The sequence below is a fragment of the Cyprinodon tularosa genome, unplaced genomic scaffold (genome assembly GCF_016077235.1).
Source record: "Cyprinodon tularosa strain WSP-4 unplaced genomic scaffold, ASM1607723v1 ctg87, whole genome shotgun sequence".
Taxonomy (NCBI): domain Eukaryota; kingdom Metazoa; phylum Chordata; class Actinopteri; order Cyprinodontiformes; family Cyprinodontidae; genus Cyprinodon; species Cyprinodon tularosa.
Genome location: NW_024039640.1, coordinates 2,401,978 through 2,420,673, shown reverse-complemented (window position 1 = coordinate 2,420,673; position 18,696 = coordinate 2,401,978). Strand labels below are relative to the sequence as shown.

General features: G+C 39.2%; 1 protein-coding gene across 1 annotated transcript; it reads right to left on the bottom strand.

Moving 5' to 3' along the window:
* Positions 1-4,097: 4,097 nt before the first annotated feature.
* Positions 4,098-16,994, bottom strand: LOC119775388 (TRPM8 channel-associated factor homolog). Its single transcript, XM_038273357.1, has 12 exons — positions 16,895-16,994; positions 15,997-16,764; positions 14,594-14,810; positions 14,208-14,499; positions 13,535-13,836; positions 13,196-13,370; positions 13,004-13,098; positions 10,846-11,056; positions 6,249-6,485; positions 5,928-6,151; positions 5,730-5,843; positions 4,098-5,159 (listed from the first exon to the last, which is right to left on the bottom strand). The coding sequence occupies exons 2-12, from the start codon at positions 16,641-16,643 to the stop codon at positions 4,926-4,928; spliced, it is 2,748 nt and encodes a 915-aa protein (XP_038129285.1). The 5' UTR covers positions 16,644-16,764; positions 16,895-16,994; the 3' UTR covers positions 4,098-4,925.
* Between the last annotated feature and the right edge of the window lie 1,702 nt (positions 16,995-18,696).

The window sequence follows — 18,696 nt, the reverse complement described above, 5'->3', positions numbered from 1 at the left end:
GTAAGGGGAAAAAAAGAAACATTAATTTCAGTTCTACTGATAAAACTAATTTAGAGCTGAAAACATCACATGACATTTGTTAGAGGAAGAAAAAATACAGAAAACTTGTTGAAAATTGTTTTTCATAACCATATATTATTCTTTAGCAATATCTCTTTATGGATCTGTACAGCCAGGATTATTTGGTGTCTACCTAGCATCACCAAATAATTTTATTTAATAATTTCAGTAATATTTCTGTCATTTCAACCAATCATGCACATTATTATTTATGTGCCATATTCCATAATAATTATTAAACAGAACATTATTTTAGCTGTGGCTGACAAGCGTTGATTATTAACTTTATAAGGTGTCATTACAGTAGCCATAACTTTAGAGACATTTTGTTTTTCTTATAATTAACATATTGGGAATCATTAGTTGGGAATTATTGTTCAACTAGTTAATCATTGTTACTTTGTTTGAGTTAGTCAGACACATTTTATTATATCTCCTCCCATATTGCCATGTGAATATCCGCATTTACAGGCTTTGTATTCATTTCAGTGGAGGTGGTGGCTACTTGGTCTGGAGGTAATATAAGTGAAGCAGTTGGAGTATACTCAATGCTAGTCTAACAAAGGAGTGGCACGACATGTAGGAGTGAAATGTGGAACCTCCTTAGTAAAGTATGTAAATGGAGTCCAAATATTCCCAGAACTATTACATCATTAACTCTTTTAAGAAAATAAATGGTATACAAGATATTTATGAGATAAAAATAGTCCCAAATGCTCGGCTCGTCATCTGCTATGGTTGAACACAAGTGATTTATAAAGTAGAAACTCTTCACTCACATATTGAGGTACTGAATGGCAAGAGAAAAGAAGTCTTGCGAAGGCAGGATAGTTTGAAGATAGCCTCTTTAAAAGATTCCAGGAATGCTTTAAACCAGAATAATTACATTGTATGTAAGAGTTTTTCATACTTGCAGGTTAGAGTCATATGCCTCAGCCACTTAAAAACCTATTCCTCCTCAAAGAATGCATTGTTTGGTGTGTTTTAATTATGTATAGATCTTATTATTTTATAGGTAGCCTATACATCTAATCCACCACTGAGTCTATGATATATAAAGGATATATAAATTATTGGTTCTAAACAAACCTTCCTGTTGATGTTTCTTTGCTGTCAAAGTGTTTATGTTGTGAAAAGATATCCCACAATTTGCTATTAGTTTAAAGGGCCCTATTAAAATCCATTTTATTAGCTCCTTAGGTCCAGCACTCTGTCTTATTTTTCATAATTCAACTTTTTCCATACAAACCACATTATCCTAAATATGTGTAACTGTAAAGTGAGAGAAAAATATTTAAGAAAATTTTAGTCAATGAATACAATATTTGTATTCTGCAGTTTTCAAACTATAACAAATTGCTGGTGTTTAGGAGGATATTCATTTAATTTAAATAGAAAGGAATAACAAATGAATAGAACAGAATGTTTGCAAAAACTGTTCTTCCCAAAAAGGAAAAGTGACACAAAGTTCCCTCCTGCTTGCAGTAGGGTTATTCTTGCTCTATTCTAAAATAGGTTCTCTCATGATCTCAAGTGCAGCCATGTTGTTTTAATGCACCTTTTTCTGAATCCAACTAGTTCTAGTAATCTGAATTGTGACATTCATGTGTCGAACTGAATGCACACTCATTAACCTTTCATACTTGGTGACTTGTTCAATAAAGACTGCCTGTATTTTATGTTTTTGATGGAGAATTGGCAGCAGGACCATAAATATAAAAACATGCCCTCCAAACTGCTCTGTGTTTGGGACCCCATGTGTTACCAGGAGAGGAGGCGTACTCACTATTGTTCACCGTAACACTTTTTCTGCAGACTACACTATATCTGCACCCTTTCAAATATTCTAAGAAATATATAATTACGGTTGGAAACTGCCTTATTTTATGTGTTTTAGTTTACCAACCTTCTGGTCCTATACATGCATTTTTAGGAATTATCTGAGGTATTATCTGCTGTTAAAATCAGTTACCCTTGTCGAGTCCCTGCACTTGCCAGGGCTTAATGATCTCTATAACAGAGAGAGGCTCGGATGAAGCATGTTCAGTTGATTATTTCTAATAAATGATAAACAGAGAAGCAGAAAACAGCCACGGAGACAAGAGGTAAGTGAATCCAGAGATTTGTGACCACAGGGTGGATGCTTAGGCAGAACTGGGCAGAAGTGCAAACGTTGGAGAAACACAGGTGATAACAATAAAACCTGGTTATTAACATTAAAAAAGCAAAGGGAAAGTTAGAAAACCTCCTTAAAAAAAAATAATCATTAGAAAAAGTAGGTAAAGACAGGTAAAATATAAAAACAATAAGAAATAAAGAAAACAAAAACCCGATGAACTGCAAAAACAAAAAAGTAGGCAAAAAGGAATAATGTGGAAAACTGAAACCTAACGCCCAGATCTGTGCAGTCTTCCTTTGAGCACTTTCAGTCTCAAAGATTAAAACTTAGATTGACTGCTAAATGCATGTACACAGGAAACAAATGACACATTTTCCACTTGTTTTACACAATTTTACACATATTTAACACTATATTCCTCTAGGGCTGCTCATTGGTGCAGCAGATAGCACTGCTGCCTTGAAGCAAGAGGGTTCTGGGTATGATTCCTGGATCAGGTTCTTTCTGCATGGAGTTTGCATGCGTGGGTTCTCTCCACGTACTGTCTTCCTCCCACAGTCCAAAAACATCACTTTTAGGTTAACCGGCTTCTCTAAATTCTTCTTAGGTGTGAGTGCGAATGGTTGTTTGTCCGGTTTGTCTCTGTGTTGCCCTGCAATGGACTGGCGACCTGTCCAGGGTCAGACTCTGGCTGTAGACAGCTGGAGATAGGCTCCAACACCTTCACGAGCCCAGCGGGGATGAAGCGTGACAGATAGATATATTCCTCTTGTTGATAACCTGAATATAAGCTTGTTTTTTTTTTTTTTCTTTATTGCAAAAAAGTATTCACCTAGCAGAGAAGGCTAGATCTGAGCCTTATCTTTCTGATACCTTAGATGCTGTTTTTTTTTTTTTATGTTAGAAATTGTTGTAAGGAGCTAGATTCCTCATCCCAACAATTCTTCTTTTTGTGGAAAACTGTCTACTTGTTTAAATAAGCTGTGGGCAGAAAACCTCCCTGAATTTTATTTGGTTCTTAAGTAGTTAATACAAAAACTTGTCTGATCAGCGCAGAAAGATAATTGACAAATATTGTATCTGTTCTCTAATAAATTCTGCTTAAATGACAAACACCGATCTAATGTCTTGTTAATTTATGACTTAGACATTTTTTGTATAACACAAGACAAATGACGCGTTATTTTCCAACAAGAATTATTTATTCCTTATGATCACTACTTTTTAGGTAGTGCGCATTATTTTGAAACATCTTTAATTATCTCTGCATCACTATGAAAAATGTACTTAAGTTAAACCATATACTGAAAATATACTACAGAAAAATTGTTTCACATACAATCTCTTTCATGGGTATTTTATACTACAGAGACATTGTGTAAATCAGGCATCCCCAAAGTCGGTCCTTGAGGGCCACTCTCCTGCAGGCTTTAGAGGTTTTTCTGCTTTCTCACAGCTGATTATAATGATTGCAGTTCAGCAAAAGCCGGTTAATCAACTATCAATGAAAATCAGCTTTGCAGGAGCAGGAAAGCCTCTAAAACCTGCAGGACAGTGGCCCTCAAGGAACGACTTTGGGGATGGCTGGTGTAAATGAAAGCTTGGATCAGCTCTTAATATCAGATTTATCACAGATAGCACCGCCATTGCTCACCATTACTCCTTAAACTCATTTGTTAAATTGCCCTCTCTACATACTCAGACTCTTACATTGGTAAGCATTCATTTACAGATCCATTCTTGCTGTGGTTCCACCATGTTGCATCCAATGTAAGCGTTACCAAAACCTTCATTCTCAGGTATTTCTTACAGTTAGTGTTCCAGTTGTACGTAGGCAGTGAGCTGAGGAGAGGATATTGAGTAGAGTAGGAGTAAAACATAATAAAAAATAAATAAAAAAAAACACTGGGAAGATATCTAACATAATTTAAAACAACATCAATATTTTTTTTTTATTCAAATAGCTGGTCAGTAAACAATAAACCTAAAACCAGTGACTAGGGAACCATAAAAAAGAAACCAAGTGACTATATAACAGAGAAAAAACATAATTGAAAATCTTTAAATGACAAAAAAAAACAAAAAAACCTGAGTAACCTGTTCCAAAGAACCTAAATAAAATAAAGAAACTACAGAAACATGAACCTGAGATGAGTAAAAGAATAAAAAACAAGAAGATTTTGACACTAATAGCTTTGCAGGTAGAAAATGAGCCGTTTGTTTCAAACATCCTGAAGGCCAATTGGTTATGATCTTTTTAATTATTTTTTTTTCCATATAGCAACTAACACTGTAGTGATTTGGTATATTAGTTTTTAAGAGCAGTGTTACATACAGTGTGGTATTGCTGAAAATAAAATAGACAATAAAATAAAATCCTCCCAGTGATAAATGAGTGTAACAAGTAAACAACATACAGTAATTTTTCAACAAATGGAGAAGTAAAAGTACATGACAATATTAATACTTCATACAGACAACACAGTATTTATCCACACCCTGAAAACTGTTCTTCCTGTGTATGTATTTGTCTAAGTATTTAAGTTACCCAACTAAGGCTTGATTTTTCTATCAACCCAAAAAATATTAAGCTAGACTTTTACATTACTCAGTAATCTTATATTCTTTCCTCTTCCCTGGGAAACAATTAACATTATAAACTAGAAAGTGCTGAATTTACATAGATTATAGCCCATCTTAAAAACTGGTCAATGCTCAGAAATGATTCGGTGTCCAGGTAGTGATGTTAGACCATGGGGTGATCTGTCCAGGCGGGCAGGCTGGATAGTTGCTTTTCAGTAGCCTGTTCAATAGTCCACCCCCAGGCTTTGAAGAATCCAGTCAGGTTCATCCCCACAGCCTTGGAGAACGTCTCAGCATAGACCTTCATCTTCTCTGGGTTGCCTTTAGGGAACTTTTTCATCTTATGATAGGCTGCAAACACTTTCTTAAGCGCATCCCAGCCAAACTTTTCCTGAAGCTAGAAACACCAAAACACAGAGCGTTAGTGAACCATTTAATCCACATGATTTCTGACCAAGCAAACTTACTGTATGTAGTTTTCTGTTAGGTTAAAGTTCAGCTCTTTCTTAAGATATAGGCCGTGTCCAAACATCAACCCTAATCACTATATAGGGCACTATATAGTGGTTATGCCATTTTAAATGAGTGTCTTGTGGATGAAAAACTAGTGGACTTCAAATTTCCCACAATGCAACTTTAAAACTGGTTATCATCCATGGTCACTAGACAAGCAGATATATCCCAGAATGCTTTGTGAGAGCTTTCCTCGCAATGCATTATGAGATTTGTTGTGACAGTGGTGAAAAATATCAAAGATGGCACATGAACCGTGCGGGGAGACAGAATTACCTGACCAACGGGGAGTGAAAAGTAGTGAATTTAGTAATAGTGAAATTACTACATTTTAGTAAGATTTGCAGGTAATCACTTTATTATTACTGTCAATAATTGGGAAAAGTTTTCATTGTCTTTCTTATTCTATGTGACCTTGAAGCACACCGTTTTTAAACTGATATGATTCTCTTACCTGTATGTATGTCTCCAGGGCCGTCCACACACTCCAGCTGCTGAACTTTCTGCCTCCTTCAATGTAGTCCTTGACTCGTTTAGTTCGTTTTGCAGAATCCATTGCTGAATGAGCCTACAGTAACCATAATAAAGCTATTAAATTATGCAAAAGAATTTGTTTTAGTATTTCACCATTTTAGGCATGGATTTTCTCTACCTTGTCCCTGTTGATCCCAAAAACCGTTTCATGCACATAAACAGACCACAGGTTACACGTGGCCTCTGTGGTGTTGGGGGGCATCTCCCAGCAGCCTCGCTGTTGGTTGTGTCCCAGTTCATGGATGGGTCCCCACATGCCTTTGGTCTTAGCATTTTTAACGCTCACCAATGCAGCTGCAGAACCTTTATGAGCCATTATGGGATACCCTGCATGCATCCAACCTGAACAGAAAAAAAGCTTATAAAAGCATGCAGTTCCACAGCACTGTTTAGGAGATTCATCGGGATAAATGATCTGTGAAACTAGAAAATTACCAACCATGAGAAATCTGAATGTCGGCAACAAAACGCTCTTTACGAGGGAATTTATGAGGTTTGGCAGCCAGGTCAGCGATGGCCTTCATGATGTCATTCCAGAGTGCTGCCAGCTCCTCAGGATTCTCCAGCTCTCTAACCGCGTCTGAAGGTACGGTGAGGATGATGTTATCAAACTCCAGCTCCGCCCAAGGCGAAGGAGCCGAGCGCAACGAGGACCAGTCAGTGTTTGTTGTTACACCTGAAAAGTATGAAGTAACAAGCTTACATTTAGTAAAATTATTTATAACAAATGAAAAAACAGTTTGCTACTGCTGAGGAATGATTTTAATTTGAGTCATTGTCATATCCATCCATCCATCTTCCTCCGCTTATCCGGGGTCGGGTCGCGGGGGCAGCAGCTTAAGAAGGGAGGCCCAGACTTCCCTCTCCCCAGCCACTTCTTCCAGCTCTTCAGGAGGAACCCCAAGGCGTTCCCAGGCCAGCCGAGAAACATAGTCTCTCCAGCGTGTCCTGGGTCTTCCCCGGGGCCTCCCCCCGGTGGGACGTGCCCGGAACACCTCACCAGGGAGGCGTCCAGGAGGCATCCTAAACAGATGCCCAAGCCACCTCAACTGGCTCCTCTCGACGTGGAGGAGCAGCGGCTCTACTCCGAGTCCCTCCCGGATGACCGAGCTTCTCACCCTATCTCTAAGGGAGAGCCCAGCCACCCTACGGAGGAAACCCATTTCGGCCGCTTGTATCCGCGATCTCGTTCTTTCGGTCATGACCCAGAGTTCATGACCATAGATGAGGGTAGGAACGTAGATCGACCGGTAAATCGAGAGCTTCGCTTTTTGACTCAGCTCTCTGATTGATGGCATATCGGAGTTTAGAGATCTTGTTGCAAATCAGAAAACTGATCAAACTGTATTTTTTTGTTGTTGCTAACTGTAGTTACCAAAGTGATATATTTCTTTCCATGCTATGAGTTCAAAGACTTAATGAATTTTACAGTAGTACGTGTTTTGGATTAGATACCGACCCTCCATCTTAATTAATTGCTGATGTCAGCAACTTTCAAATTCAACGAGCAATAACTGCAATGTGTACAACTTTTGGGTCCTTGGTGAGAGGCATTTTATCCAGTTTGAATTCCAACTTCAAAATGTGTTCTTGTTCACATTTCAGGAGCTCAGTCATTCGGGAGAGGCTCAGTGTAGAGCCGGTTCTCCTCCACATCGAGAGGAGTCAGTTGAGATGGCTCGGACATCTTCTTCGGATGCCCCCTGGACGCCTCCCTCGGGAGGTGTTCCAGGCACGTCCCACCGGGAGGAGGCCCAGAGGACGACACAGGACACGCTGGAGAGACTATGTCTCTCGGCTGGCCTGGGAGCGCCTAGGGCTTCCCCCAACAGAGCTGGAGGAGGTGTCTGCAGAGAGTGAAGTCTGGAAGTCTCTGCTTAGTCTGCCGCCCCCGCGACCCGGTTTCGGATAAAGCGGGAGACGACGAGTACGAGCACGAGTGTTCATTTCAGAAAAACTTCCCAGTACAAAAAACAGTCTATGAATGCTTTTACATCAGCGACTTTTTCCAAAGATCCAACCAGGCAAAAATGAGTAACATTTGTGAAAGAACGTAAATAAGAGAACAATGGCTCTTATTGTATGAATAAAAAAACGTGTTCTTTCTTCAGTACATGTTTTACGGCAAAATTATTAACATCTTTCAATCTTGCTTTACTAAAGACAAAGAAAAGGCAATTACTTGGCAATGGCTGATGGTAACTAGTAGAGTCAACCTCCAGATCATCAAGCTTACTGTGGGTGCTACTTGTTAGGAAGCATGATGTTTCTTGAGGAACATATTCAGTCACTTCTCAATCAAAACAGAAGGTGGTGCTGCCCCTTTTGCCCCCTCCTCCCATCTACTGTATTCATCTCTAGTAGTCAAGAGTCCCCTAGAAAGATTTCATTAAAATAAGTCACAAGGTCCAAATAGTGTCAGCCCAAGACTCCTAAAGGCATGTGCACTTCAGTTTTATGGGATTCTGCAGTATGCTTTCACCCTTAGCCTCATCCAGAAGACAGTTCCTCTTGCTAAACCGACATAACCAGCCACACAACCAACTATCATGGCCACCTGCTGTGTACTTATTGCCATGGAGTTGGTGTTGAAGATGCCATCCTACACCTGCTTCAACAAAGGCACTGTCATTTTGACAAGGCAGACAGCCCTGTAAAGACCATGTTCTTTGATTTATTTAGTGCATTTAATGCAATGTAACCTTACTGACTTTGTCATAAGTTCTAGACTCAGTGGAGGCATCAACAATGGCCTCGATCAAAGACTACCAAAACAGACTCCAGTGTGAGTGAGAGTGAAGGGTCAAGTGCCTACCCAGGTAGTCAGTCTTATAGGAACAATACTCAGACTATTGCTTTATGTTCTGTAGATCTTCTAGATCTTCCAACTTCCAGAACAAGACAAAATCTGTCATCTGCAGAAATACTTGGAGGACTCTGCAGTTGTTGGGCTCATCAGAGATGGACAAGAAGCTGAGTACAGGGGCTGGTGAACAACTTTTTGGCATCGTGTGGAAAAAAACATCTGATTCTGGATGTGAATAGCAATATCAGGGCAAAAGACCTAAAGAAGCTCAACAAGCTGATGCAAAAGGTTGACCCTGTACTGGGAATTCCTCTTGAGTCACAGAGAAGAATTCTTCATAAAATAATATTATAGACATTGCAGAAGATTGTTGAGTAAAAACTGACTTTCTTCAGTCAAAAGGTTTCTCTAGATCTGCTGAAAGACAAATGGTTACAGGAGAACCTTCCCACTAAAAGCTGTTAATAATTATGCATGTTGTCTAAATTAAAAATTTATTTCCCTTTAGGATCAATGAAATTATTCTGAAGTGAATTTACCCATACTTAATTATGAGATTTTATTTCTAATTCTTTTAAGGCCATCTTCTTAAGAATACTGGCATCACTACCAGCATTTTGGAACAGAACTGGACAGCCACATTTAATTGACTGTGCTTAAAAGAAATCACAGATAATTGTTAATTATTTGCAAAGGTGGGCAGTAAATAGTTACATTTACTGAGGTAGAGCTACTAATTTAGGGCTTGAACCTGCTCTGACTAACAACATTTTTGAATTCCTCTTCTACAAGGGAAAATGAAATGCACTAAATCTTCTTTGTTAAAAATTTTCAAGGGTCAACAGTGCAATAACTTTATTATTGTTAGTACTCTAACCCTTTAACCGCCTTGTCAACCCCCAACCTGCATTTTGTTGAGCAAATGGTTAACCGTTTGGTTGACCAGTCATTTAAAGGGGTGTTAGAATGATTCTATAGGGTATTTGGTGCTGGTCCTTAAGGTCTCTGAATAGGGTGTGTAACATTGGTTGCGCTGAAAATGGCATATGTTGTCACACTCCGGGCTGCATCCGGGTGCAGGCCAGGTTTTCTCTCTCCTCAGCAGGGATGGACAGGCAGGTGCACTTCATCTGAGCTGATCACTACCCTTCTTAAGGAGCTGGAACCAGAAGGAGGGCGTCAGTTCGTTGACGCCACTGCTTTAGTACAGACCAAACCCAAACCTTGTCCTAGAGATTCTAAACCCTTGACTAAACCCTGCTCTGAATCTTTCTTGCAGAACCCCTGTTTCTGACCCTTGGACACAGCCTGGAACCATAGACCTTGGATCCCTGTCTGATTAACAACCAGGAACCCGAGAGGGATCTCAGGTTTTCTCCACCGCTCAGCCCTCCTACCTGCGCTCACCTGCCTGTCCACCCTCGAACCATCAACCAGGGAGAGAGTACTGGTCAAAACTCGGACCACTGGGGACACTCCCCCCAAGATCGGACCACAGCCTCTCTACAGTGAGTGTCAGCCCAGCATAATCCTCCAACAACAGTTTCCTCCATCTTCTCTGCAGAAGCCCAGAAGAACCTGACCAGACCATACAGCTTCCTGTTCATACCCACAATGTTGTTTTCAATAAACCTCTTAACCTACAACCTGCCTCTGTAGCTGCTCTCGTTCAGAGTCACCTTCAATTCTGACATATTTGCTGTTCTATGAGCCATAATGTAAGCCTGGTAAATAGCCCAAGAGTGAAACAACAGGTTTTCTTCCTTTTATGGTTTGCTCATGAATATTTAGATGAGCTGTGCGCTGATTGGTTGGTTTACAACGAAGCTGTTGAGCAAAGACGCATCATAGCAACAAGCACCCACTCACTGAAAAATCGAAATCTTTGATATGGAAGGGTGACCAGACTTCCTCTTTTTCCTGGACATGTCCTACTTTTCATACCCAAAAAAATGTCCAGGGGAATTACAAAATTCGACTACAGTGCAGCACCACCAATCATGAGATTTGCAGCGGAAGAAGGCATCGATGGGGTTTGAACTTCTCTGTACGTCCATTTTACCCATTGAACTATCGTTATTCATCTATGACAATCTAAACTCGGTTTTGCATTCTATTAACCCTTTAAAGGGTTTATTTTCCTTGTATGCACCTGAACCAAAAGCCAAAGTTAAATGTTTATATGTGAAAGTCATTATGAGCAATCCTGTTGTTCAACCTCTACACTCACCTGATCTATAATAGGGTGCAGGAACAGCCATCTGCACAACAACCTCTAATCCTTTTGCCTCAGTATTTGGTGGAGCCACAAGGTAAATCAGTCCTCCCCACAAGTTCCAGACCTGCGTCATTTTAGAGGTGACAGGAAAGCGTACATGGGCGTTTGGAGGTCTCTTCAACACTGCAGCTTTCAGTCGATCTGTTTGACAACCGATCTGAATCTGTGGGGAGAATCAAGTAGAGGTTAAAGCTTTGTATGTATCTTTCAAGCTTCTTTTGGGGCTGAATTATTACTCTGAAGACAAAAAAGCAACAGTCTGATTTAAGTGAACGTCTGATTAAAATCCTGTTAAATTTAGTAATATTCCTAATTCCATAAAATCATTATATGTGTACTTCTGAGAGTCTTGTGGAAGTGCTGCAGGCAATAGTGTCATTACATCAAAAAGGGAGAGGGTAAAAAAAGAAACAGGTAATGGTTGTTGTTAACTCCAGGTAATGGCCCTCCCCATTCCCACCCAGCTATTCTTTAAAGAGAAAATTATCGCAATAATCTCTGTAACACAATGATTTACTAAAAATCTTTTACTATATCTATCATATTTTTAAATGAGTAAAACCAAGATTAAAGATGACAAATACAGAATTTATTTACTAGTTTAGAGGGCATAAGGGGTGTGTCTCTGCAAGTCATCTAGTCGCCTGTCTAATTGGAGATACATAACAACAAAAATTGTTTGTATGAATGTCTGTATACATGACTTAGATTTAGGCAACATTTGTTGTCATTTTGTATATACAGAGTTTATACAAAACGAAACTTCGCTTTGTACAGTATTTCCACTCCTTAAAGAGCAGCAGTGATCAAATCTAAACGGGGAGGGGGGAAAAAAACATGGTGGAACAAACCATTAATGTTATGCAGTACAATAAGGGGTTTCATAGCGGTCATTTTTCCCCCCAGGCTGGTCTTGTTAGGAATCCAGTTAGAGAACAGGACACCACCACCAGGTGGTGTCCTGTTCTCGTTGGTCCTCCCACACACCTGCGGCTGGTTGTTTCATTACTGAGGACTATTTGAGCAGTGGACTGTCACTCCCTCAACACCAGAGTGTTTGCCTGTGTTGGGTACTCTAGCCAAGCTGAGATTAGCTTAGTCTAAGTGAGTCTTTGTTTCACTGAGGCTAACTGTGTTTTTTTTTTTGTCTTTGCCTTTGCCTTTCGGAAGGAAGTCATCCTGCAAGCTGGATATTTTGGCCTTCTCCCTTTGGAAGGATTGTTTGTGTCTCACACTGAGCAGGGGATTTACCTCCACAAGTTCCGTTCAAGACCTCCTGGATTTTGGAGTGACAGTCCGCTCTATAGCTCCTCAGAACCTAATAGAGTCTAGACCTATCCGCACTCCAACGAGCATCTTCCTCTGGATAAACCCACATGGACTGGATTCTGGGAAGAAAAGTTTTTCTCCACTAACGTGCGTCCTGTTTTCCATGTTTCTCCAAGTCATCTTACAAATTTCCCACGGAACCTGAACTAACAGCTGATTCTTCCCTTCCCTCCTCCAGTTCCCGTTCACCAGTACACTGAGTTTCCTGAATCCAACCCCCATTACCCTCCTCAATAAACCTGTTAAACTTTTACCCTGGTTCTCCGAGTGCTTTACTGCATGTGGGTCAGATCTCTAAAGAAAATCATGACAGGTCTTGATTATTTCTTCTGAGGCTTTTCTCTTCCCCTCATATGCATGAAAGAGTGATTCGTTTAGGCCATTTTGAAAACCTATGGTGAGAGGATTAAAGGAATGGCTAAAACCACAGCAAATGGATACTAAAACACTCAAGGTCCCCATTTCCAGCAAGCATATGCACATTGCGTTAAACAAGTTCAACACAAAGATTGGCATGTGGGACAACCACTTGATGAGACGATCACTAGGAACTCGGAGCCAAAAGAATATTGTTTGATGGGCTGGATTTTTTAAAATATGCATGTATATTTATTAGCAAGGGCTTTAGGAAATTTTGTTTGATTTATTTTGGAAATATGGTTCTGGCACCTAACTGTTTTTGGCCAACTCTCAGTGCACAGTGTTCTCTGTCTGCCCACTCTCATGAAAATTGCTTTTCTCTCATGCCTTTAGAAGAGATGCTAAATAATGTGTGAAGTACCTGCCACCCTTTGTTGATGATTTCTGCTGGTATGGCCACATATGTCTTCATACCAGGAGAGAGGTAGAGACCCGTGCTGATCCACTCCTCCCCCCCTGATAAGCATAGCATAGATATATATGTATATTGAATATATTTGTATACATACACACATAAAGTTATTGCATTGTTTGTTAAAAAAAAAAAAAAGACCTGCTGTTTTGACGTCCATCTGGACCCTGTGGTTGTAGACAACTGGTAAGAGTGGATTATCCTTGATGAGGTAAGGCAGGAGGGCGTCTGGATCTGGGCAGACTTTATAAACCTCTGTCCCAATATTGAGAAGTAGGTGGTCTTCAGGGCTTTTGACGGGGCATTTCTCACTCACCTTGGCAGAAAGAAATAAATAAAAGTTTGAATTGCTTGTTACCACTGACCAAATATGCTCTGTAAAAACTGTGACATCATGATACAAGTTTGAAATCAACCACCTTGGCTCATTTGTTAGCTTTTTCAGGCAAACATTCTAAAGTGTGTACCTGTATTTCTTACCTGTGGCATGCCACACTTTTTTAAGATGTCCGTGAGTGTTGCCAACACCTGAGAGTAGTGGCAGCAGTCATAAGCCTTCATGTTCAAGTAGACGGAGCAATCGCTGCCCAGCTTTTTGAGAAGCTCCTCCTCATTTTTGCTGAGTTTTTCCTTCACGGTTACGTGCTTAGCAAAGCGGTGGAGAAGGTGCCGGAAATGGTAAGTATCTTTGATGGCCTGGCTGGGATCAGGAACCTTGTGTGAACCTGCATTAATAGTCGACTTCAACAGGCTCAGCCCCATTTGGCTCAGGATTTTGTTCCCTGAAAGACATTCGATTGTTCAAAAAAACTACGACCAACAAAAACATAACCACACTATGGGGGGAGCCCCCCTCATAATCACACTTTAGTTCACAATCTTATTTATCGCTAATAAAGTTTATATATTTATAAGCTTGCGAAAACCTGATTTAGAACATTTTGCACGGTGCCTTCTATTAAGGAGTTTGTATTGTATTGGCTTGCATATACTTTACAAGGTTACTGAATCTTTCTAAATTCTACAGTTTTAATTCTATAATCTGTGCAAATTTCACTCCGACAGTTAAGATCTGTCCCGTTTACTGATAGTAAGTTAGAATGTGCTTTTTTTAGGTTTATGTGAAATCCTGAGTAACTTTGAGTGCTAATACCTCCAAAATCTGTCAATGGATTTTTGTCCTTGTGCTTCTGTGCCCACCACCAGACATGTCCAGCAATCAGAAGACCTCCTCCTTCTGCTACAAAGTTCTGAATCTCTTCCCAGTGCCCTTTGGGGTTCGATGAGGACACAAACACACTCAGGTCTTTCTTGAATTCAGTTTTTACCATTTTCAGACCTGAGTCATTAGCTATCTTAATGCCATCTTTCACTGCTACGCCAACAACGCCTCTGCGGCCTTCATCCAGCCAGTGAAGGGCATTCTTCCAAAATGAAGCATTTTCCTGGATTTTGGTCAAGTGGAGGAAAAGAAAGGGATAAATAATTTATTTTTTATAAACTTTTAAAACTTTAAACACAATTGTATTGTTTCTATACCTTAGGTCTCAGAACACCTTCGTGTCCAGTTACGATGACCCGACCTTTACCATAGTAGGCTCCAGCCAGGAAGGCCTGTCCACCCCCTGTGGTACCAATGGGGAACGCTAATGAGCCATGGACCAGAACCTCGGAAGATACGGTACCCTTTGGGATAGTGAGCTCTGAAACACCGTGGAGTAAGAACTGCAAGTCGTCCTCAAAATCCTTCCCTATTCTGTATTTGGAAAGAGAAACAAGTGATGAAGAATAATTAAAAATGACTCACCGGATCAGATGTTATACATTATAAAATTCAGAAAGGTGGCACCAGTGAAAAAAAACTATTCATTCTAAATGTTTGTTAAATACTGTATATTACAGATTAATAAGTGATGGACAACTAAATAACATTTTTTAATTTTGGAGTTGGGAGACTTAAAAAAAAGATTTGTCTGATTTCATGACTAATATTTTCAAAATATTAATTTTGATTTAGTTTATATAGCGTCAAATCATAACACATGTCATCTCAAAGCACCTGACAGAGATACCATATTCAAAATGGCTAAAAGTTTCTGTCAGGGGAAACCAGTTTATTGCACTATTCAATGACTTGCAAGACACACTACTCCTGAATTAGCTTGTGGTGAGAATTTTTGCTTGCATTTTTTTCAATGACTCTTCCCTTATACCAGTCAGGCATGCAGTAACAGATGAAAAACTCCCTTTAACAGGAAGAAACCTTCAGCAGAACCAGTGTCAGTGTGAAAGGAGTTCTGCAGTGGTCAACTGTGATTCAATGGAATAGAAGCAGACAAAAAAGAAGAAGCAGAGATAAAAAAGGCAACTGTCAACTAGATGTACAGGTGGCCCCACCCAGGAAAGACACGGCCAGGCAGACGAGTTCCCAGCCAGAATCCATGTCAATGAATGAAAGAGGGCACATATGGTTTGTCACTGTAAAATAAACAGGACTACACCAAAACAACAGCCGTAGCTCCAGCATGAATGGAATTACACTCAAACAAGATCAGACCAGATAAAGCTATTATGAAAAGAAAGAGCACAGAGTGTATAAAGTTAGAGGCTAAAATAACAAGAACATAAAGTTATGGGTGGAACTTAACAAATGCGACAGAACAGGATAATAAAGATAGAGGGAAGAAGAATGATGAAAAGTGCTCCGTATGTCCTCCAGCAGCCAAAACATAAATCAGCATAACTATAGAAAATAGGTCAGGATAACCTAACTATTTTGGATAAGTAAAGCCAATATATGTTAAATGTCTACACTTCCACAATGATGAAAAAATATATTAAAAAATCAGTTCCTCTTTCATACCTTCTGTGCAACCTAAATGATAAAAAAGAAGTGTAGTTTAAATAAAGAACAAAATAGAAGAAGTAGAGTATATGCTCACGTTACAGCCATCCAGGAGGCTGGGATCTGTGGGTAGACTGGGAGGTGTTCAACTTCACCCGGATTCTTGGAAAAGTAAATCCCTGCAACTCCTGACACCTTGTTTCCATCAAAGTGATGTAATGTATCCTCCTTAGGGTGATCTGCAGCCCAGCTCCATGCCTGACCCGCTATCAGTACCCCTCCTCCTGCTTTCAGAAAGTCCACCAAGTCTTTTGGGTCAGCACCGACGTTGTATACGTCAGTCACGTAAACACCAGACTGCAGATTCCTGCTAAAGCTGCCGACCACTTCTACTTGGAAGGTTGACTTGCTGAGGTTATCGCTAAGCGCCTTTACATTTTTATGCACAGCTACAGTGGGGTTGCTTGACCCGTCGCCCCTCAGCCAGATCAGGGCGTTCTCCACCAGAGCAGGAAAGGCTGTCAGGTAGGCCTCATGACCCAGAGCAACAATCCTTCCACAACCATACAGAGAGGCAGCCATCAGGACCTGACCTTTACTGTTCATGGCTAAAGGAAAGGCATGGTCTCCAATCAGCAACAGGTCGCTGGGAACATAGGGGCCACGGAAGTCCAGCTCTTTCAAACCTTTGGTCAGAGACATGTAGGCCTTCTCATGGTCGTTTTGGATGCTCTGGTTTGACATGATGTAGTTTAGTAATATCTGAAAGATTTTTGAAGAAAATGAACTGCAGGATTTCTATAAGTGTTTTCAGTTAAAGATTTCAACAGCTGCTCTTCAGTTGATGAGTATCAGGCTGTCAGACCTATACAAGCAAAACAGATTAAAATGTAATCCATATAATAGGAACTTGTAACAATTAAGTTAAAACATGTAACACAATAAGAATACATTTTGAAATATGAGTTTGCTGTTTCATTTCACAATCTGCATACCTGAGAGCTGAAGTTGGAGCCCTTCTGCACTGAACAGGTGCTTCACAAATGGTCAACTATCAGCAGAGAAGCAAAATGTAAATGACAGCTGAGTAGGGAGTGACTGTTCATACCGTAGGTAAATGTTTCAAGGGGAGGAACATCAGGTAGTAAACACAGAAGATGGAAAATAACAGCTGTGTGCACCGATTTCCCTGTTCAAGCACACTGATCAAAATATCCAGAGAAACCTGCTTAGCATGTTGGTTATAGCATACATTTAAGGCCGATAACAACACAGCAATGTTTGGCTTGTAAAAGAAAGAAGAGAAACCTGAACCATTTTGAGGAATTGTTAGTAGAGATCCAATCTAACAATCTAATATGCACATTATTGTTATTTAAGAAAAAAAAAAAAGAGGCCTAAAGCTATTTAATGAATACCATCACGATTGTGCTGTCTATAAATCTCTAAATTGAAATAATCTATAAATACTTTTTTCTAATAGTAGATTGATTCAGAAAGCAATACTATATATATATATATATATATATATATATATATATATATATATATATATATATATATATATATATATATATATATATATATATATATTTTCATGACTATCATTAAATCAATGAATTAACACATGCGGAATTATATACTTAACAGAAAAGTGTGAAACAACTGAAAATATGTCTTTTTTTCTAGGTTCTTCAAAGTAGCCACCTTTTGTTTAATTACTGCTTCACCCACTCCTCTTGGCATCCTCTTGATGAGCTTTAGGAGGTGGTCACCTCAAGGTAAAAGCTGAAGTATCAGCTTAACCTCTTTACTCAAGTAAAAGTGAAAAAGCATGTGTTCCAAAAACTACTTAAAGTATAAAGTAACCTTTAAAAAGAAAACAGCCAAATATGCCACAATATGAATTAATTGAATTGAAAGCTCAATTTTTCGACTATTCCAAAAAGTTTTTTGAGATAGGGCCAAGGATGAGAGAGTCTTGTTGGTCTCCATCTCTCGATACGCTCTCGCCTGTGTCAGACCTTTCAGACACTTCAACATCTTTTTTTGAATCCGACATTGTAGCATGGCATAGACAATTGATGTTTGCAGTTTGAAGAACACCTGCTTGCTTCTGATTATTTCCTTTAGCTAACCAATGAGTGTTTGTGTTATATGACTCATCCAATTAGACTAGTTTTCACTAGATGTGGATGGAGCCAATTATCTGCATTGCATTGGATGGAGCACATGACGTGAAATAAATATTTGCAAACATTAAACCGAAGCCAAGAGTAACGAGTAATGTTTGTTTTAACAATTTAAGGAATAGAAAGTACAGATACTTGTGTGAAAATGTAATGAGTAGAAGTCAGAAATAGGAAGAAAAATAAATTATGGAGTGAAGTATAGATATTTAAAAAGTGTACATAAGTACAGTAATGAAGTATTTGTACTTTGTTGCTTGACACCTCTGTATATATATATGTGTATATATATATATATATATATATATATATATATATATATATATATATATATATATATATATATATATATATATATATATATATATATATATATAGTACAGTTTGGTTTCACTATCTCTCTCTCTACAGTAGTTTGTTTTCTAATTGCTGATGTAAGAAGTGTATTCAAATCACAGTTGGTTGACGATTATTTCAATCATAATTAATTACTTCAGCCCTAATGTAATTAGAGTGAAAAAACACTGCTCAGTTCATGTAATGACTATATTTGATGAATAAAAAATATTAATTAAGACTGCCTTTACTGATAAAATCTTCAAACATGT

Coding starts and splice junctions, on each gene's coding strand:
- LOC119775388 (XM_038273357.1), bottom strand. CDS start 16,643: ATGTCAAACCAGAGCATCCAAAACGACCATGAGAAGGCCTACATGTCT. Junction 14,500..14,593: donor AAGGTGTTCTGAGACCTAAG/GTATAGAAACAA, acceptor ACCAAAATCCAG/GAAAATGCTTCATTTTGGAA. Junction 13,837..14,207: donor TCCATTGACAGATTTTGGAG/GTATTAGCACTC, acceptor AATGTCTTTCAG/GGAACAAAATCCTGAGCCAA.